We start from the raw sequence: 22,263 nt of genomic DNA on the forward strand, positions 1-22,263 counted from the left end.
TTTTTTTTTTTTTTTTGAGACAGAGTCTTGCTCTGTCACCTAGGCTGGAGTGCAGTGGCGCAATCTTGGCTCACTGCAACCTCCACCTCCCAGGTTCAAGTGATTCTCCTGCCTCACCTCCCGAGTAGCTGGGACTACAAGCGTGTGCCACCATGCCCAGCTAATTTTTGTATTTTTAGTAGAGACAGGGTTTCACCATGTTGGCCAAGATGGTCTTGATCTCTTGACCTCATGATCTGCCCACGTCAGCCTCCCAAAATGCTGGGATTACAGGCGTGAGCCACCACACCCAGCTGGTGGCTGGTGTCTCTTCTTATAAGGACATCAATATTATTATTAGATCACAGATTTATCGTTATGACCTCATTTAACTTTCATTACCTCCCTAAAGGCCCCATTTCCAAATACAGCCATGCTAGGGGGTTAGGGCTTCAACATACGATTTTTAGGAGGACACAAACATTCAGTCCTTAACACAGACTTTAAAATATTTCAACTTTGTCTGTACCCTGTAATTATAAGGTTATGAATCTCATTTATTTTATCTTCCTTTTAATAACAGTTTGTTTCCTTGGATGTTCTGCAGTTTTGTATTGTTGTGTTTTCCTATGCGCTTCCATGGGCATTCTATGAGTTTTTCCACTTAATCTATAGCTTCCAGGGACAATGTTTGTAGGGAAGTGTGTGGGACAGTGACACTATGACAGACTGGGATTTTATAGGAAATCAGTGCAATTTTTTCTTATAGAAGGTACATGCTACCCCAAGCATCACGAACTCATTTGATATAAATCAGACGTTAAGTTTTAAGATAAAAGAGTTACAGTAGAAGCTGATCATTATATTAATTTCTTACATGTTTGTATTCTTATATTTCATGTTTAATATTACTTTTAGGAATTCATGAAGCATAATAGTCCACAACAGAATAAGAATTGCTTGAACAGTTTTGACCTTTCAGAATACAGACAGATTCTCAGCGATGTGGCTATACGAATATATCATCAATTTATTATCATAATGGAAAACAATATCCAACCAATAATAGGTAAGAAGAGAATTGATTACCAAAAAATATAGTAACATTAAGACTTTTTAAAACATAAGCTTGCTATGTGTAATGTGTGCTTATGTGTAACATTGTTTAAAAAGCCAAGGAAATATAATCATGTAAATATTTACCTTTTAATTCTTTGCTTGCTTAAAATGATTCCATAAATAATAGTACACTGCTGGTAGTTTTCTTTCCAGAAGGATGATTTATCCTAAAGGAAAAAACTTGGGGGAACTTCTACCACAACTATTATGTAGTACTTATACTTCTTAGCTTAGCCAAGTATTTTTGAAATCCTAAAGCCCCATCTGAATTATCGTATACTTTCCTTAATTTCCTGAAATTTAAATACTTTAGGCTTTAATGCCCAGGCCATGAGTTGTCATGCTAACCGGTTCTGTTTCCTGTGAAACTGAAAAAAACGCTGCTTCAAACCTAGAGCTGCAGCCCCGCTGGAAACAGCTGCGCATCCCTACCCCTCCAACACCCCCCGACACACCCTGGTGTCCCAAACCCTCGATTCTTTTGCTTTCTCTATCACAACTACATCCCCTGACTCTTGTAGAAAAATGTTCCATCTCCTGAAACAGACAGAAGAGCGTCAGGAACGTTCCGCGCGCGTCTCCTGGCGTGTCAGCACAGCCTCCCTGTCTCTCCGCAGTGCCGGGGATGCTGGAGTATGAGAGCCTGCAGGGCATTTCCGGCCTGAAGCCCACGGGCTTCCGGAAGCGCTCCTCCAGCATAGACGACACGGACGCCTACACTATGACCTCCGTCCTGCAGCAGCTGAGCTACTTCTACAGCACCATGTGCCAGAACGGCCTGGACCCAGAGCTCGTGAGGCAGGCGGTGAAGCAGATCTTCTTCTTGATCGGGGCGGTCACGCTGAACAACCTCTTCCTGCGCAAGGACATGTGCTCCTGCAGAAAAGGGATGCAGATCAGGTAAAACTCGTAAACCGCCGCCCACGCAGCGTCCAGCAGAAAGGATGCTCTTAAAATCCGAGGCCAGGCACGCCTGACCTTCCCTGTTGTGGCGTCAGACCCCTGTTTAGGACCTACTGCTGAGGGGATATTCGAGTCAGCCTGAGCGTCCTGGGATGCTGGCGCCCAGGGCCTACTCCCCTCGCGCCACACCGTGCCAACTTGATGCGCTGGCCTAGTCACCTTAACTGAGAACCAGTAAATGTGTATCTTAAATTCTGGCCCTCTAGGATGATCATGCACTCAACCAGTAGTGACCGCCCTCTCTCAATAGCACTGCCAGGCAGAGAACACAGAACAAGGAAAAATCGATATGATCCCTGCCCTTAAGGCGCTCAGAACAGCTAAATAATAATTAAAGGCGACTGTGATTAAATTACAAACAAGTGGTGCAGGAAGTGCATCAGAGCGGAGAGATACTGCAGACAGAAAAGTTGGGGAAGCCAGAGAGTTGTGCCTGGAGTGATACAGGAAACGGAGAAGACGTTCCAAGCAAGAGACATGGTCAGAGGCATTGGGGAGAATGAGCGAGGACCCCTGCTCAGGCTGCATGTGGAGTAAGCGGAGGCTGGTGTGGGGAGCAGCAGGACCAAGGTAGAGAGGTAGGTGGATCCAGACTGGGAGGGTCTGGAATGCCAGGCTAAGGCATTTGGAGTTCATCCTGAACACTTGGGAATCTAGTTCTGAGGTGTGTCTGTTATCTCTTAATTGAGAGACCATGGACCCTGAGCTTCTATTTGAATTAACACTGATCAAGTGATTGGAAAACACATAAAATGGGATATTTAAGTTTCTTATAATGTGTGCAAGAATTTGATACCTGTATCTGTTACGAGAACCTGGGGTAGTGATGATGGTAATGATGTAAGGGAAGGTGACAAAGAAAGTATCTATCATTATGCAAAGTGAAATAAGCCAGGCACAGAAAAACAAACATCAGACGTTCTCACTTATTTGTGGGAGCTAGAAATTAAAACAATTGAATTCATAAAGATGGAGAGTAGAAGGATGGTTACCAGAGGCTGGGAGGAGTCGGGGGGGTGGGCTCTGGAGAGGCGAGAATGGTTAATGGGTACAAAAAAAGATGGAAAGAATGAATAAGACCTACTATTTGATAGTGCAACAGGGTGACTGTAATTAATAATAATTTAATTGTATATTTTAAAATAACTTAGAGGCCAGGCGTGGTGGCTCACGCCCATAATCCCAGCACTTTGGGAGGCTGAGGTAGGTGGATCGCCTGAGGTCAGGAGTTCGAGACCAGCCTGGTCAACATGGTGAAACCCCATCTCTACTAAAAATTTAAAAATTCGCCAGGCGTGGTGGTGCACACCAATAATCCTAGCTACTCAGGAGGCTGAGGCAGGAGAACTGCTTGAGCCCAGGAAGTAGAGGTTGCAGTGAGCCGAGATCACACTATTGCACTCCAACCTGGGTGACACAGTGAGACTCTGTCTCAAATAAATAAATAATTTAAAAAAAAAAAAAAACTTAGAGTGTAATTGGACTGTTTGTAACTCAGCATAAATGCTTGAGGAAATAGATTTCCCATTCTCCATGAAGTGCTTGCCTGTATCAAAACATTTCATGGGCTGGGCACCGTGGTTCATGTCTATAATCCCAGGACTTTGGGAGGCCAAGGTAGGTGGATCATTTGAGGTCAGGAGTTCAAGACCAGCCTGAGCAACATGGTGAAACCTTTATTTCTACTAAAAATACCAAAAAATTACCCGGACTTGGTGGTACATGCCTGTAATCTCAGCTACTTGGGTGACGGAGGCAAGAGAATCACTTGAACTGGGGAGCCGGATGTTGCAGTGAGCCAAGATGGCACCTCTGCACTCCAGCCTGGGTGACAAAGCGAGACCCCCTCTCAAAAAAACAAAAAAAATTGCATGTACCCCCTAAATATATATTCCTACTATGTACCCACAAAAATTAAATTTTTTAAAAAAACAAGTATCTTAAGTCAAAAAATAAATGTGCGAGGCATCCTTTACACCCTCTTTAGCATTAGTGAAACTTGGAGTTGCAGTCAGTCCCCACAGACCATTCCCACAAATTCCCATGACACCAGGACGTGGTTTTCAGATAGGAAGGAGTATTCAGAAGGACTAGTCTTTGTGGATCTTTATCTCTTCGTTGAGAAATGAAAGAGTTATGTTTATTTCTCATGCTCCAATCAGATATCCTATAGCCCTCTGTGGGAGGTTTCAGCCCTAAAGTAAAGATACATCAGAGCCTTTGCTAAATTCAATTCTCACCCCATCAGTGGGTCCCCCAAGACTGAGTAGAGAAAAGAGTGAAAAGGATCATGAGGAAGACTCATGACTTTAGGTCTTAAAACAACTTCTTTGAGGACAGGCAAACATCTGCCCCCTCGAGGTACCCAGTACTTTTTCCCTTCTACCAGGTGGAAGTGGCCATCAGAGAAGTAATACTTTGACAGTGCTGTGCTCTGAGTAGCATGTGCATTTTAGAGGCTTTCATTTATTCATTTGGATATTTGTTAAGTGCCTGCTATAGCAAGGCCTACAAAGAATCTGAAGTGGCTTTACAATGAAAACACAAGCAATAATATAATAAAAACACGAACACAAGTAGAAAACTATAAATAGTGGGCAGAGTAGCTTGAAAACTGGCTCTGGGCTTCCTGGCTGCCAGGACAAAAAGTAAAACATGATCAGCTCTTTGGTTTCATTGGGTATTATGAAGCAGAGCAGTTCCTGGGAAGATATAAAGATTTTCCTAGTACCTAATTATTTTTAGTTCCTAGTCACGAATTACAAAAATAATGCCTCAGGTGGAATGGAACTTTATCTCATAATTACAGCATGAACGTTTTTGCAGCAGTTTCCATTGTGGCTGCTTTGCCCAGTGTCTCATGGAGACAGTTCTCTTACAAACTAGAATAATGCAGGCTGAGGAAATCTGGGAAGAATATGAAAGTCAAGGACTTGAGTCTTGAAGAACAAGTAGGATTTCAACAGACCAAGAGTTACAGGGTGAAATGATGGAAAACTGAAGGCAGGATACGAACAGCCCCGTTTGTATGGAGCACACCAGGAATGATGGGAAAATTGGTTAGAAAGAGAGTGGAATGCTAAGGTGAGAAATGCATGGTTTTTGTTGTTTGTCTGTTTGTTTGTTTGAGATGGGGTCTTATTCTGTGGGTAAGTGCAGTGGTGTAGCCTCCGCCTCCCAGGCTTAAGTGATCCTTCCACCTCAGTCTCCCAAGTAGCTGGGCCCACAGGCAAGTGCCACCATACCTGGCTAATTTTTTATGTTTTTGCTTGAGATAGGTTTTTGCTATGTTGCCCAGGCTGGTCTTGAACTCCTGAGCTCAAGCAATCTGCCCGCCTTGGCATCCCAAAGTTCTGGGATTATAGGCGTGAGCCACTGTGCTCAGCTGAGAAATGCATGTTTTAGTCCCTCAGCAGAGGCAGCCACTACAGATGTTTTTCTTGAAAAGGTTTGAATTATGAATTCAATTTCTTTAACGGCTGTAGGACTCTTCAGGTTATATATTTCATCTTACTTGAGTTTTGGTAGTTTGTGGTTTCCAAGGAATTGGTCCATTTCACCTCATTTGCTGAGTTTATGTGCATAGAGCTATTTATAGTATTTCCTTCTTATCCTTTTAATTTCTGCGGGATTGGTAGTGATATTTGTCTTCCATCCCTGATACTGGTAATTTGTGTCTTCTGTTTTTCTATTGGTCAGATTTGCTGGAGGTTTATTAATTGTATTGATTTTTTTCAAAGAACCACTTTTCGAATTCATTGATTCATTGATTTTTATTATTATTGGTATCATACTTTAAGTTCTGGGGTACGTGTGCAGAGTGTGCAGGTTTGTTACATAGGTATACATATGCCACAGTGGTTTGCTGCATCCATCACCCCATCATCTACATTAGGTATTTATCCTAATGCTATATCTCCCCTATCCCCCGACTCCCTACTATCCCTCCCCTAGCTCCCCACCCCCTGACAGGCCCTGGTGCATGATGTTCCTCTCCCTGTGTCCATGTGTTCTTACTGTTAATACCCACTTATGAGTGTTTGGTTTTTTATTCTTGTGTCTGTTTGCTGAGGATGATGGTTTCTGATTTTATCCATGTACCTGCAAAGGACATGAACTCGTCCTTTTTTATGGCTGCATAGTATTCCATGGTATATATGTACCACCACATTTTCTTCATCTAGTCTGTCATTGATGGGCATTTGGATTGGTTCCAAGTTTCTGCTATTGTGAACAGTGCTGCAGTAAACATACGTGTACGTGTGTCTTTATAATAAAATTATTTATAATCCTTTGGGTATATACCCATTAATGGGATTGCTGGGTCAAATGGTATTTCTAGTTCTAGGTCCTTGAGTAATCGCCACTCTGTCTTCCATAATGGTTGAATTAATTAATTTACACTCCCACCAACAGAGTAAAAGTGTTTCTATTTCTCCACATCGTCTCCAGCATCAGCTGCCTCCTGATTTTTTAATGATCGCCATTCTAGCTGGCATGAGATGGCACCTCAATGTAGTTTTGATTTGCATTTCTCTAATGATCAGTGATGATGAGCTTTTTTTCATATGTTTGTTGGCTGCATAAATGTCTTCTTTTGGGAAGTGTCTGTTTATATCTTTTGCCCACTTTTTGATGGGGTCGTTTGCTTTTTTCTTCTAAATTTGTTTAAGTTCTTTGTAGATTCTGGATAATTGCCCTTTGTCAGATGGATAGATTGCATTTCTCCCCTGCTGTTGGTTGCCCATTCTCTCTAATGATACTTTCTTTTGTTGTGCAGAGGTTTTTTAGTTTAATTAGATGTCATTTGTCTATTTTGGCTTTTGTTGCCATTGCTTTTGGTGTTTTAGTCTTCAAGTCCTTGCCCATGCCTATGTCCTGAATGGTATTGCCTAGGTTTTCTATTAGGGTTTTGATGGTTTTAGGCCTTATGTTTAAATCTTTAATCCACTGGGAGTTAATTTTTGTATAAGGTGTAAGGAAGGGATCCAGTTTCAACTTTCTGAATATGGCTAGCCAGTTTTCCCAACACCATTATTGAATAGGGAATCCTTTCCCCATTGCTTTTGTCAGGTCTGTCAAAGATCAGATGGTTGTAGATGTGTGGCATTACTTCTGAGTCCTCTGTTCTGTTCCATTGGTCTGCATCTCTGTTTTGGTACCAGTAACATGCTGTTTTGATTCCTGTAGCCTTGTAGAATAGTTTGAAGTTTGGTGGCATGTAGCATGATGCTCCAGCTTTGTTTTTGTTGTTGTTATTTTTTTGCTTAGGATTGTCTTGGCTATGCGGACTCTTTTTTGGTTCCATATGAAATTTAAGGTGCTAGTCTCACTGTGTTTCTCAGGCTAGTCTCAAACTCCTGGGCTCATATAATCCTCCAGCCTCAGCCTCCAAAGTAGCTGAGACTATAGGCATGTGCCACCATACCTGGCTAATTTTGTTTGTTTGTTTGAGATAGAGTTTTGCTCTTGTTGCCAGGCTGGAGTGCAATGGTGCAGTCTCAGCTCACTGCAACCTCTGCCTCCCAGGTTCAAGTGATTCTCCTGCCTCTGCCTCCTAAGTAGCTGGAATTACAGGCATGTGCCACCATGCCCAGCTAATTTTATATTTTTAGTAGAGACAGAGTTTCTCCATGTTGGTCAGGCTGGTCTCAAACTCCTGACCTCAGGTGATTGACCCATCTTGGCCTCCCAAAGTGCTGGGATTATAGGCATCAGTCACTGTGCCCAGCCTCATACCTAGCTAATTTTTAAAACAATTTTTTTGAGATGCAGTGTCTCTATATTGCCCAGGCTGGCCTTGTATTCCTGGCCTCAAGTGATCCTCCCACCTCAGCCTCCTTAGTAGCTGGGATAACAGGTGCCAGCCACCACACCCAGAATTTTGTTTTAAATTTAATTATTTCTGATATTGTCTGTTATTTCATTGCTTCTGCTTAGTTTGGTTTTATTTTGCTCCTCTTTCTAGTTTCTGAAGGTAGAAGCTTTGATTATTTTCTTTGAGCCCTTTTTTCCTAAGCATTTAATACTATACATTTTTCTCTTAATACTACTTTAGCTCCATCCTACAAATTTTGATATGTTTTCTTTCCATTTTTGTTCCATCCTAAATATTTTCTAATCTTCCTTGAGGCTTACTCTTTGACCCGTGGATTATTTATAAGTGTGTTAGCTTCCAAGTGTTTGGAGACTCTCTTATTATCTTCGTTTTTGATTTGGGTTTGATTTCATTATGACCATATAACATACTTTTTCAGTAAAACCCTTAGAAACAGAAAGTAGGATGGTAGTTAGGGGATTTGGGAAGTGAAAAAAGGGAGTTGCTCTTCAATGAGGATAGAGTTTCAGTTTTATGAAATGAAAGAGTTCTACAGATCTACTGTATAACAGTGTGCATATGGTTAACACTACTGTATTATAACAATGGTTAAGATGGTAAATTTTATGTTATACCAGTTTTACCACAGTTAGAAAAATCTCAAGGTGCATACAGGTAGAAATACACCATAGATTTCGATAATGGGCTAGAACCTGTATGGACTTACCATTCCACTTTGCCTGGGACTTTCCCAGTTTTATTTTAAAAATAAAAACCTCTAAATATTTTTATGCTTTTTAAAAAAGAACATACTTTGTATTATTTAAACTCTTTAAAATTTGTGAAGATTTGTTTTTATGACCAAGAATACAATATGGTTTTGTGAACATTATACACACAGTTGAAAAGAATATGTAGTCTACTGTTGTTGGCTGGAAGGTTCTATAAACATCAGTTAGACTCAGTTTGTTCATGATATTCTTCTACTAGTTCTGTTTACTAAGAGGATGTTGAAGTTTCCACATGTCATTATGGATTTGTTTCTTTTCTCAGTCAGTTTTTGCTTCATGTATGTTAAAGCTCTTTTGTTTGATGCATACACATTAAGAATTGCCGTGTCTTCTTGGTGAATATACTCTCCTATCATTGTACTGTGTCCTTCTTTATCCCTCTCTGGTAATTTTCTCTGCCTGCCCCAAAGTCTACTTTGTCTGAAATTAATATAACCACTACAAATTTCTTTTGATTAGTGTTTCCTTAGTATATATATTTGCCTATCCTTTTACTTTTAACCTACCTATATCATATTTGAAGTGAATTTCTTCTAGGCAGCATATATTTGGATCTTTTTTTTTTTAATCCAACCTGACAATCTATGCTGCTGCTTCTTTATTTTGTTTCTGTTTTTGGAGTCAGGGTCTCACTATGTCACTTAGGCTGGAGTCTAGTGGTATGATCATGGCTCACTGCAGCCTTGACTTCCTGGGTTCAAGCGAGCATCCCTCCTCAGCCCCACAAATAGCTGGTACTACAGGCATACGCCATTTTTGTAGAAACAGGTCTCGCTGTGTTGCTCAGGCTGGAATATATGCTTCTGAATTGGAATGCTTAGATCATTTTAATGTAATGTGATATTTATATTTAGAACTACTATCTTATTTTCTATTTGTTCCTTCAGTTTTCGTTTCTCCAGTTTTCTTTTTCTGCTTCTTTTGGGTTATTTGAAATTTTTTAGTATCCTTTTCTAAATTATGTATTTTTTAAAGTATTATCCCTTTGTATCTTTTTTTTTTTTTTGGAAACGGAGTCTCACTCTGTCCCCCAGGTTGGAATGCAGTGGTGTGATCTTGGCTCACTGCAACCTCCACCCCCCGGGGTTCAAGCAATTCTCCTGCCTCAGCCTCCTGGGTAGCTGGGATTACAGGCATGTGCCACCATGCCCAGCTAATTTTTGTATTTTTAGTAGATACAGGGTTTTACCATGTTGGTCAGGCTGGTCTTGAACTCCTGACCTCATGATCCACCTGACTCGGCCTCCAAAAGTGCTGGGATTACAGGCACGAGCCACCACACCCGGCCTGTATCTTTTCTTTTTTTCTTAGTTGTTGCTCTAGGGATTCCAGTACACATACTTAACTTTTCACAGTCTATTTAGAATCAATATCTTACCATATCAAGTGGACTGTAGAAATCTTACCATCACGTAGGCCCCTTTGGCCGTCCTGCTTTATGTTGTAGTGATCTTTTATATTAGATCTACATACATCAAAAACTCTACAATACGATATTATAATGTTAGTTTTCAACCATTAAACACATTTTAAAGAACTCAGTAAGAGAAGAATAGTCTGTTGTACTCAACCAGGTATTTACCAGTTCTGTTGTTTCTTCGTTCCTAATGTTCCAAGTCTCATTTTTTTTCCAAGTCTCGTTTTGATATAATTTCCCTTCTTTTTAGAGCAAGTTCATTGGCATTAAATTCTTTGTTTTCTTTCATTGAAAATGTCTTCATTTTACCTTTATTCCTAAAGGCGTGTGTGTAGGATGAGGAATTCTAGATTGACAGTTCTTTTCTTTCACCACTTTAAAAATGTTTTGCTTTTTTTTTTTAACTACTGTGGTTTCAGATAAGAAATCCACAGTCATTTGAATTACTGTTTCCCAATAAATAATGCATGATTTTTCTCTGATTGCTTTTAAGATTTTTTTTGTTTTTATCTTTAGTTTTTCACAGTTTGTGATGTGTCTGGGTATGGATTTCTTTGGGTTTAGCCTCTTTGGAATTTCCTGAGCTTCTTGAATCTGGCCATTCACCAAATCTGGTACATTGTTAGCCACTATTTTTTCAGATATTTTGTCTGTATCATACTCTCCGTCTTCTCTTTCTGGAACTTCCGTGAATCAGTTGTTAAAGACTTTTCATTATTGTCCCACAGGTCTCTAAAGTTCTGTTCCTTTTCTTAGTTCTTTTCTTCTGTGCTGTTCAGATCGGATGATCTCTATTAATCCTTTCAAGTTCACTGACTCTGCTCTGTCATCTCTTATTCTTTTATTTCTATTATTGTATTTTTCAATTCTAAAATTTCCATTTGGTTTTTCTTTGTATCTTCTGTTTCTTTTCTGAGACTTTATATCTTTTGATTCATGGCAAGAGAGTTTGGCTTTACTTTCTAGATCGTTTTTGTGATAACTTCTTTAAAGTCTTGATCAGATAATGTGAATATCTGGGTCATTGTAGTGTTGACTCCTATTAGTTGTTTTGTTTAATGTGAGTTGAGATCTTTCTGGTCCTTCATATGCCCATTTTGAATTGTATATTGAACATTTTAAAATACTGTATTATGCAGTCTTTATTTATTTTATTTTTTTGAGACTGAGTCTCACTCTGTCGCCCAGGCTTGAGTGCAGTGGCATGATCTCCACCTCTGGGTTCCAGCGATTCTCATGCCTCCGCCTCCCAAGTAGCTGAGATTACAGGTACCCACTGCCACACCCAGCTAATTTTTGTATTTTTAGTAGAGTCTGGGTTTCACCATGTTGGCCAGGCTGATCTCGAACTCCTGATCTCAACTGATCCACCCACCTCGGCCTCCCAAAGTGCTGGGATTACAGGTGTGAGCCACTGCGCCCAGCCAAGACTCTAAGCCTTTAAATCATATGGAGACTGTCGATATTTTCATCAGGTGAGCAACCCACTTGGGTCCAGGCTGCAAGTTATGACCGTCCTCTATGTATTGTGGTTCTCATATCATTTCCATGTGTAAGGGTTTTGAGGTGCTCCTTGGGTCTGTTTCATATGTGTGAGAAACAGTGGCCAGCATGGAACTTGGGTAACGGTATGTTTCATAGTTCAGTTCTGAAAGTCTGTGTATGCTGTTTAGGGTCAGATTCATGCATGGGTTCAGGAATAAACCCAGGAGTTAATAAAGAACTTTAACAAACTGCTTTACTCAACTTTCCCAGGCTCCTCCCTTTCTGCAGCATTCCTATTACTTTCTGCCCCCTTTTTGGTGCTTCAGCTAGAAATCTGGAGCTTTCCCTAACTTGCTCTGCAGTGTACTTACTACAGATGTCCCCATCTGGGGCCCCAGAGTGAGAGGGCAAAGAGAGAACCTCAAACCACAGCTCCTCCAGTTGGAAAGGAAGTGTCCCTTCTCTTCGAGTTTTAGGTTCCTCCTGGCCTTCTTTGCCAACACTGTCGACATGGGATTGTTTGGAACTTGAGCGTGAGAGAATAGAGAAAAATGGGAGGGAAAAAGGACATTTCTCCTGTCTCTCTGAGCATTAGGAGGCCCCTTTTCAGTTCCATGAGCCAGAACCAGAGGGCTCCCCCTGGAGGTCTTTGTTGGCATTGATGCTTACTTCTGAGTTTCAAACTGGTGAGATGAGGCCAGTGACTAGCAGAGGGGAAGACTGATAATCAATCTCACCTTTGATTTGGAAGTACTTCAGATTCTCGTCATCTTCCCCAATACACCAGATACCGTTTGCTTTTCCAAGTCCTCAAATAAGCTGCCCAATGCATTCTGTCCAGGCTTTATAGCTGCATTCAGTGGGACAGCCTAGATGGAGTGTGCTTACTCCATCTCACCAGGAACTGAAACCCCACCGCACATCTTTGAGTGGGAGAATTAACATGCTCAAAATTCAGATTTTAGAAAGGACTGCACCCAGATTTGAATAGGATGAATTAGAAGAGCTAAGATGGGAAGCCCATTAGAAACCTGTAATAAAAACTAAAAGTAATAAGAACTCAAACTAGTGGGACAAAAGTAACAATGCGAAAATGGAGGATAGTGAGAACCAGTGCAAGAGATGTTTTCTCACACCCACTATCCTGTGGAATACATTAATTCAGCATCACTGTCCAAATGTTACAGCCAGAAAGAAGACCTACATGGGGCACTGGTAATCCTTACGGTCAGAGCTGGGGCTGACTGACTTTATTTTGAGACAGTCTCACTCTGTCACCCAGGCTGAAGTACAGTGGCACAATCTCAGCTCACTGCAACCTCTGCTTCCCAGGTTCAAGTGATTCTCTTGCCTCGGCCTCCACTGGGATTATAGGTGTATGCCACAACGCCCAGCTAATGTTTTGTATTTTTAGTGGAGACAGGGTTTTGCCATATTGGCCAGGCTGGTCTTAAACTCCTGACCTCAAGTGATCTGCCTGCCTTGGCCTCCCAAAGTGCTGAGATTGCAGGTGTGAGCCACCGTGCCTGGCCCAGAGCTGGAACGGACTTGAAAGATCACTTTATTCAACACTCAATTTTTTTTTAGCAGTTTCATTGGTATGTAATTTATATACTATACAGTTTACCTGTTTAAAACACATAGTTCAGGCAGGGCACTGTGGCTCACACCTGTAATCCTAGCACTTTGGGAGGCTGAGATCACTTGAGGACAGGAGTTGACCAGCCTGGCTGACATTGTGAAACCCTGCCTTTACTGAAAATACAAAAATGAGCCAGGTGTAGCGGCAGGTGCTTGTAATCCTAGCTACTCAGGAGGCTAAGGCAGGAGAATCGCTTGAACCTGAGAGGTGGAGACTGCAGTGAGCCAAGATCGGGCCACTGCCCTCCCACCTGGGTGACAGAGGGAGACTCGGTCTCAAAAATAACAAAGTGTATAGTTCAGCTGGTTTCGATATATTTACATAGTTGTGCGATTATCACCATAATGTAATTTTAGGACTTTTTCATCCCTCCAGAACAAAACCTTACAGCAATTAACAGCCACTCTCATCCCCCACCCCAACTCCCTACACCGCCCAACCTAGGAACCACTACTGTGTTTTCTTTCTCTACCGATTTTGCTTTGGACATTTAAAAATAAATGGAATCATAAAATGTTATCTTTTGTGGATGGCTTCTTTCACTTACATAATGTTCGGAAGGTTCATCTATGTAGCAGATAGCAGCACATCATTCCTTTTTTATTGCTGAATAATACTCCATTGTATGGATAATGCCACAGTTTGTTCATTCATTCATCAGGTGATGGATATTTTGGGTTGTGACAGAAATAAGAATAAAAACTGCAGTTGACTGAAAGAAAGCTTTCACTGATTGGAAGATTTCTGCCGGTTCAGGAAGAGGAAACCAATTTTTTATACATACGGAAGTCTTCTCTTCAAATATTAGTTTCTTTCATTTAATTGATTTTCCAAATTCTGTTTCATAAGTGATTACAATCACTGTTCTTTGCTCAGATTTTCCCCAATGTCTATAGCTGTTCCAGCCCCTCAGCCTAGACCACCATGAGTCTGTGCACTATGGATTAGGAGAGCTGACCATCAGTCCAACCCCCTCACTTTACACATGAGAAACTCACCGAACTCTGGTGCCCCCTCGGGACACAAAGGGGGACCTGGCACCCTTCCCTAAAGTGTTCCCTGTTTTTCTGCCTTTCCCTCCAGGTGCAATATCAGCTACTTAGAAGAATGGCTTAAAGATAAGAATTTGCAGAACAGCTTAGCAAAGGAAACTTTGGAACCCCTCTCTCAGGCAGCCTGGTTGCTTCAGGTCAAGAAGACCACAGACAGCGATGCCAAAGAGATCTACGAACGCTGCACCTCACTGTCTGCTGTGCAGGTGACCAGGCTTGCTTAGTGTCTCCCTGGCTCTTCCCTGACACATCAGTGCAGTGGGCATTACCTTTCTTGGCTTAGCCAGCTGTGAGCACCCCGATTCTGCCTGTTCTCTCAGGAGCATACCTATCACCCATGGCCCACCCTTTTATCTAATATTTGTTAAATACTAACTCTAGGTCTTAAAAACACAGAAATGGGCTGGGCAAGGTGGCTCACAGCTATAATCCCAGCACTTTGAGAGGCCGAAGTGCAAGAATTGCTTGAGCCTAGGAGTTTGAGACCAGTCTGCGCAACTAGCAAGACGCCGTCTCTACCAAAACAAACAAACAAAAAAGCTGGGTATGATACCACACACCTTTGGTCCCAGCTACTCGGGAGGCTGAGCCAGGAGGATCGCATGTATCCAGGGGTTCGAGGCAGCAGTGAGCCGTGATCATGGCACTGCACCCCAGCCTGGGCAATAAAGGGAGACCCTATCTCAAAAAAAAAAAAAAAAATCACATACACACATACAGACAAATGTCTGTGATGCATTCCCTGCCCACTAAACTCACAAATGTGTATGTGGAGGGGTGGGCACATGGGAGGTGGGGAGGCTTGAAGAAGCCCCTCTTACAATATGACTGTCTGATTTGCCTTTACTCCCTGTGGCACTTTTTCCCCCTTGTTGTCTTTTCCTGGAAATAGGTAACACAGGATTCCTGGGCCAAATTATAGGCTAAAAGAACCACCTGTGCTTCCCAATGGTTCCCAATGACCAGAACCATTATTTTATGAACAGAGTTATTATTTTGCGTGGTCTGACACAATGTTGTGTAATGTTTGCAGATCATAAAGATCCTTAATTCATACACACCTATAGATGACTTTGAGAAGAGGGTGACTCCATCCTTTGTTCGCAAAGTACAGGTGAGATTCTTAAGGCTGTGCCTCTTAATTTTACCTCCTATCGTGTAAGATGTTGATATTTAATTAACATTATAGAAATCCAGGATTTGCAAGGACTGTTCAAAAATAATAAAATAAAAATAGAAATCCAGGATTAAAGTACATTTACCCACCTATACACATGAAAGACACCCATCTCAAAGTAAGCAGGAAATTTTCCTGTGAACATTTTCAGAATCCACCGTAGTCCGAGTGGGAAGGGAATAAAAACACCAAAATCATGACTCCCTTGCTGTATTCCTTCAACGTGTCTTATTTCTTTTGTTTGTTTGTTTGTTTCTTTTGAGACGGAGTTTCACTCATGTTACCCAGGCTGGAGTGCAATGGCGCGATCTTGGCTCACCGCAACCTCCGCCTCCTGGGTTCAGGCAATTCTCCTGCCTCAGCCTCCTGAGTAGCTGGGATTACAGGCACGCACCACCACGCCCAGCTAATTTTTGTATTTTTAGTAGAGACGGGGTTTCGCCATGTTGACCAGGATGGTCTCGATCTCTTGACCTCGTGATCCACCCGCCTCGGCCTCCCAAAGTGCTGGGATTACAGGCTTGAGCCACTGCGCCCGGCCTTATTTCTTATTGATCTTTGAATACTATGAAAATGGGCAGAGGCTGAATGGAAACAGAGATTATTTTTCTTTTAAAATCATTTGCATAACCATTTTTTCTTATATAATTCCTAAAGTTTCTCCCCTAATGAACTCAAGGGCAGCAGTTCTCCAAGTCTGTCTCAAGAATCCCTGGAAGTCCTTGAGACATTTTCAGGAAGGTCTGAAAACTTCAGTTTTCTAAATACAGGCCTGTGGATTTTCTTCATGTACTTCAACCAAAATAACATATCACAACATATTGAATGCAAAGCAGATATATAATATATGACATGTATATAATATGGCATATATTAAAATATGGCATATATAATATATGGTTATATATTTGATAACAGAATCATATATTAAGTCAGACATTAAAGAGATTTGCAAAAATAGAAAATGCCACTTCTCACTAAATTGTCTTTGTTTTGGAAACTTATGTTTAACATGTATTGAGCTTATTTTAATGAATTAATAAATCATTTTAATTACTAATATGGCAGATACCAATAGTCATACTCATATACACAAAAGCTTTTGGGACCTTGGTAATTTTTTAGTATAAAGCGGTCCTGAGACCAAAAAGGTTGCAAACCTATGAATGAAGAAGGGATTCAATAAAAATGGAATACTTCAAATCTACTCATGTTTGAGCTTAGAATTATGCCATGAGAACAGATTTGAATAGAAAACAGATTTATCGTCAGCTCATCCCATGGGAAATGAACTTCTGAAGTGAAACAGAGCAAGTTAATTGTTCATGGAGCTGATCTGCAAGCCCTGGCTAGCCTTTGGAATTGTGCCATTGTTAAAAAGCTCTGATGTATGTCATTTCACGTGATTGTGCAAGGAGTTCTTCACTAGAGATAGTTGTGTTTTGCCTTGACTTTCAGGTAGCAGTAAAGCAGAACATGTTCATTTGTCCTCTGATTCTAATTTCAGGCTCTCCTAAGCAGCCGGGAGGATTCATCACAGCTGATGTTGGATACCAAATATCTCTTTCAAGTCACATTTCCCTTTACCCCCTCTCCACATGCTCTCGAAATGATTCAAATCCCTAGCAGTTTCAAGCTCGGCTTTCTGAATAGGTTATAGCAGGAGAAAAAGTCAGTGCACTAGCTGGGCACAGTGGCTCACGCCTGCACTCCCAGCACTTTGGGAGACTGAGGTGGGTGGATCACAAGGTCAGGAGTTCAAGACCAGCCTGGCCAAGGTGGTGAAACCCCAATTCTACTAAAAACTACATAAATTTGCCAGGCATGGTGGCAGGCACCTGTAATCCCAGCTACTCGGGATGCTGAGGCAAGAGAATCGCTTGAACCCAGGCGGCAGAGTTTGCAGTGAGCTGAGATTGTGTCACTGCACTCCAGCATGGGCAACAGAGTGAGACTCTGCCTCAAAAACAAAGTCAATGCACTTTTTCCTCAAAAGCTAAGTGAAGGTTCAGTATGAGGGATGTGGTTTATTAATTGGCAGTGGAAATTGGAATGTGATTTAAGGAAGAAAATAAACTTTTCCCAAATGGACCATGTCATTTCTCACAGTGACAGTGCTGCTGCTGTAATTTTGTAAGAATTCACACACACAGCTATAGTTAGAAAAGCCATGTCTCACTCTCGAATCTCAGCTGGTTTTTACTGAAATCCCTGAAGGGCTCATGTTTTCTTCCACATGCCTCTTGATCTGTTCTGTCTTGTGGCAGCGCCCTTACCAGGCAGGAGTGAGATCTGGGAACACAGTGGCTTCCAAGTTTTCTGAGGTTCATGTGGAGCCTGGGTACATTTACAGAGTCACAAGTGGATTACAGGACTCAATCTTCCAGGAAATAATCCCATTTGGCCACCATGGCCTGCCAAAAGCTCTCTTGCCCCATGCCTGCTGGGGTTGCGAGGTTTTCATGAACTCTTTTTACTGAAAATGCCCTGCATTTTAAAATGTTTATTTTAGACCCTTCTAATTTTTAAGAGAATGTTCAATCTGAGATGAATCACAGGAAGTATTTTTATGTATATGTCTATTTAAAAGTAATATATTATTAAAGCTTAATTGCCATGTCATTTATTCTTCTCTGAAAGAACTTTTCTTCAAATCTTACCTGCCAATATATTCATCATAATTTTTTTATTGTTTAATACCTTTCATACAATAACTTTTTTAAAAAAACTAAGTTTAGAAATGCAACCTAAATTATTTTCTCTCTCTAATCAGCATTTCAATGTATTTATTTTTAAATACTCTCATAAAAGTAACTAAAAAATTATGTCAGAATCTCCTTTTGAGAAATCTGTGTTTCCCAAGTTTTATGGGAATTGGCTGGCTATTCCTTGTCCCGGCACACCTTCTCATTCCTCCCTTTCAGAGCCCAGAACCTCATTTGATCAGCACTCCTAGTCTCTGACCCGCAGATCCAGTACTGTTCTGTTACCACCCAAGAATCCCAACAGTCACAGGTGATAGCTGTGATTCTATAATACAGACTTGTGCCTTAGGAGTAGGAATAATACATGATTATGAAGCAGTATCACCCTGCTAATATGTAATAATGTCTTTTCATATTATAAGTGATTTCACTTAGCTCATTTCAATACATTGTGCATGAAAAAATGAAAAGTAGAACTTTGTAATACTTTAATCAATAAAATTAATTACCAAATGAATTGGGTCAGATTCTTTCATTGTGAGGAGATGATGTGTCTTTTAAGTGCAGAAGTTTTATGCCTTTCTTTAGGGTTATGCTGAAAGATGCTAGAATCTTTATAGATTTGTAATATTTCATTTAAAGTATATTAGAATGTTTAGAGAGGAAGTAAACATGTCATAAGTGCTGGCTCAGGCTGTGTCTCCAGGGGGCTTCCACACTGTCAGAATGAGGGGCTACTTGGCAGAGAATTGGCTGGGTTTCTGATCCTGAGCTGTGGCCTGCATGCCCTTTCTAGACCTTCCCCACACCGTGAGAAGCCATCACTGTTGATTTTTGGCTTTCGTAACTCAGGATTCATACCTGTTTCATAGCACTTAACCCTGGGCTGGAAGCCAGAATTGTCTCCCATTTCTTCTGTTGGCCTGTGAGCCCCAGAGGGCAGGTAACACATCCACATCCCTGCCTTCATCCTGCTGCTGATGAGGTGGAAGAGAACTGAGGAAGCAAAGTCCTGTTGGAGGATGCTGTGTGTGTGGTGGGGAGTCGAGCATGGGAAAAAGTAGGTCATGGTGGGGACAAGGAGACCTGTGGAGACTGAGGAGTTTATGTATGGAAAAATGGGAAGAGGCAGGCACTCACCTCACAGTCCTGATCAGTTCTACAAAGCTGTCAGTGACAAGGAGATCAAAATAGAGAAATGTTAAGAACATGCAGCCCAGGTGACTGTGAGGGTTGCTCAGTGAGGGCGCAGATACAGAGGTCAAACCTGCCAAGGTCTCCCTCCACAGCAGGGCTGGGCGGAAGGTTCCTGGGGTGAGTGAGGGATGCAGATGGCAGCACGCACCCAGGAGGGAGCATGGAAGTGAAGTGGAGGAAGGAAGCAGGCTGAGAAGATAAGGAGATTAGCCGGTGGGCAAGCGAGGTGCTTCACACCTCAGTTTGCTAGTCCTCACCTCTCACTGTCTGCCCTGTGGCTCCCAGTGCTGACTTCAGAAGGTATGTGCACGCTGATCTTCTGGTTAAAATACTCCAGCTTTTGAAATGCTCAGAAAAGCATCCAGATGAGTCCAGGCCACAGTGTTAGCAGGTCTTTCTGTGTGGTGGGAGCATGGGTGAGGGGTTTTGTTGTTGTTAATCTGTTGAATCTAACTCTTATACAATACACATGAATTTATTTTGAAATAGTAAAGGGTTTTTAACATTAATATTGGCATCAGGAAAGAAATTAAGCATGCTTAAAATTGCTAAGTCAGTTTTAAAATTTGATGCAGATGACACATGACAACGAAAGCCTCTGAGTACAGCTATGGGGTTAGAAAGAGGTTTTTGTAGTTTTAAGTCTGAGATCCGTCCACGTTGTTGTGTGTATCAGTTTGTTCTTTATTATTCTATGTCCATTTCACAGTTTAGTCTACAACTAGTGAACATTTGGGTCTTTCTAGTTTAGGCCTTCTGTGAATAAAGCTGCTATGAGCTTTATGGGTTGTTTTGTTTTTAGGAAATAAGCATTATTTTCTGTGGTGTACGTATGCAGGAGTGGAATTGCTTGGTCACAGAATATATGCATTTCACTTCAGTAGGTCCTGTTGACCAGTTTTCTACATTGGTTATACCGACTTCTACTCCCACCAGCAGAGAAAGGCAGTTCCAGGCTCTGCATCCTTGCCTACACTTCGCGTTGTCAGGCTTTGTAAGTTTTCTGATGAATAAGTAGTTGTATCTCGTTGTAGTTTGTATTTCTTTGATGACTAATGATAATAAGCAACTTTTATATGTTTATTGACCATGTAAGTATCCTCATTTGTGAAGTGACTGTGCAAGCCTTTTGTCCATTTAAAAAATATTTGTTGAGATATGATGTCCACACATTTAGTTTCACGTTTTAAAAGCCATCATTTAAAAACATATATTTCGGTGGTTTTTTAGTTTATTTACAAGGATTTGCAACCATTGCCACTAATTCCAGAGTATTTTCATCACCCCAAAAAAGAATTCTCATAGCCATTAAGCAGTCACTCCCATCCCAATTCCCTCCTTCCTCCTTATTCCCTCTTCCCTCCACCTTGCAACTATTCATCTGCTTCCTGTCTCTCTGGATTTGCTGATCCTTTGCACTTCACATCAGTGAAATTATATAATACATATTATATATGGCGTTTTTGTGTCTGGCTTCTTTCATGGGATAGTGGGATAGTATTTTTCAGGTTTGATCATGTTGTAGCGTGTGTCCGAATTTCATTCTTTTTTATTGCTGAATAGCAGTCTACTGGAGGATAGACATTTTGTTTATTCATTTGTCAGTTGGTGGACACTTGAGTTGCTTTCACCTTTGGCTAATAATGCTGCCATGAACATTTGTAGGTACATTTTTTATGTGAACATACATTTTCTTTTTCTCGTTCCCTTTTTTTTTTTTTTTTTTTTTGAGACCGAGTCTCACTGTGTTGCCCAGGCTGGAGTGCAGTGGCACAATCTCGGCTCACTGCAACCTCCGCCCCCGCAAGTTCAAGCGATTCTCATGTCTCAGCCTCCCAAGCAGCTGAGGTTACAGGTGCCTGCTACCACATCCAGCTAATTTTTGTATAGTAGAGATGGGGTTTCACCATGTTGCCCAGGCTGGTCTAAACTCCTGGTCTCAGGTGATCCACCCACCTTGGCCTCTCAAAGTACTGGGATTACAGGTGTAAGCCACCACACCCAGCCAGTGAACATATATTTTCAATTATCCTGGGTATATATCTAGAAGTAGGATTGTGGGGTCATATGGTAACAGCTATATATTAAACGTTTTGAATAGCTGCCGAACCGTTTCCCACAGCTGTACCATTGGAAAATGACTACCCCATTTTACCTTCCCACCAGCAATGTGTATGAAGGTCCTTTTGTCCATTTTTAATTGAGTTAATGAAGCATTATTTTCAAAGTAAAAACTGGATATGCCCTATGTATCCAAACAGAGGAAGTTGGTTTAATAAATTATGACACTCCATAGTATAGAATAATGCTGAACCTATTACCAGAAAAGGTAGATCTATAAGTATTAACAGAATAAGCCAGATGAAGAAAGCAAGTCACCCTATTTGCGTGACTACCAAAGCTGTATCTTTGTGTTTGTGCCAGAAAAGTCTGGAAGAAGAAACAGCAAACTAAATAAGGGCAGTGAAAATGCAGCGCATGTGATGGGGGTTCAAGTTTCGCTTTCTCATCTTTGGTATTGGTTCTTTTTAAACATGTATTTCTGTGGGAATTTTTAAGCCATATATTTAGGCAAAACAGATATCAAAGAAAGTCTGCTTGGCATAAGGTTATTAGGGGAAGGTTTGAGAAGTTCTATGAACTCCTACTGCAGAGCAACTTCATGTCAAATCTTGTTAAATGGGGCATTTTGGTCTTTCTTATCAAAATGCTCATCGAAACACTGGCTCTAGCTGTGAAAAATTTCCTCATCATAAAAAGGATTATTGACAGTAAGTACGACAGAATGTACTAAAATTAAATTTAGCTCGTGATATAAATACTAAGTGAAAAGCATCAAGATATAGAAACGTAATCAGTATAATGGACAGTATGACGTCAGTGATCTCAAATCTATTCTTGCATACACCAAAATGTAA

At 41.1% G+C, this 22,263-nt stretch overlaps 2 protein-coding genes across 7 annotated transcripts in view; both read left to right on the forward strand.

Moving 5' to 3' along the window:
- The window catches only part of MYO5C (myosin VC), a 104,516-nt gene extending 87,324 nt beyond the window's left edge, over positions 1 to 17,192 (forward strand). For 5 of the 6 annotated variants that reach the window (XM_032297427.1, XM_032297430.1, XM_032297431.1 and 2 more), the window contains 5 exons: positions 898 to 1,048; positions 1,716 to 1,998; positions 14,298 to 14,472; positions 15,300 to 15,380; positions 16,123 to 16,650. In XM_032297427.1, the coding sequence (XP_032153318.1) occupies positions 898 to 1,048; positions 1,716 to 1,998; positions 14,298 to 14,472; positions 15,300 to 15,380; positions 16,123 to 16,287 (855 nt within the window). In that variant the 3' untranslated portion in view covers positions 16,288 to 16,650. Of the gene's footprint in view, positions 1 to 897; positions 1,049 to 1,715; positions 1,999 to 14,297; positions 14,473 to 15,299; positions 15,381 to 16,122; positions 16,651 to 16,950 lie in introns of those variants that run through there. The other variant, XM_032297428.1, reaches the window with a different exon arrangement.
- Positions 17,193 to 19,539: 2,347 nt separating this feature from the next.
- The window catches only part of GNB5 (G protein subunit beta 5), a 66,904-nt gene continuing 64,180 nt past the window's right edge, over positions 19,540 to 22,263 (forward strand). Inside the window, exon 1 of the mRNA XM_032297433.1 lies at positions 19,540 to 19,645. The gene's annotated coding sequence lies outside the window, so the exon portion shown is untranslated. The remainder of the gene's footprint in view (positions 19,646 to 22,263) is intronic.

This window comes from Sapajus apella, unplaced genomic scaffold (assembly GCF_009761245.1).
Source record: "Sapajus apella isolate SASKATOON/1434 unplaced genomic scaffold, GSC_monkey_1.0 scaffold37, whole genome shotgun sequence".
NCBI lineage: Eukaryota > Metazoa > Chordata > Mammalia > Primates > Cebidae > Sapajus > Sapajus apella.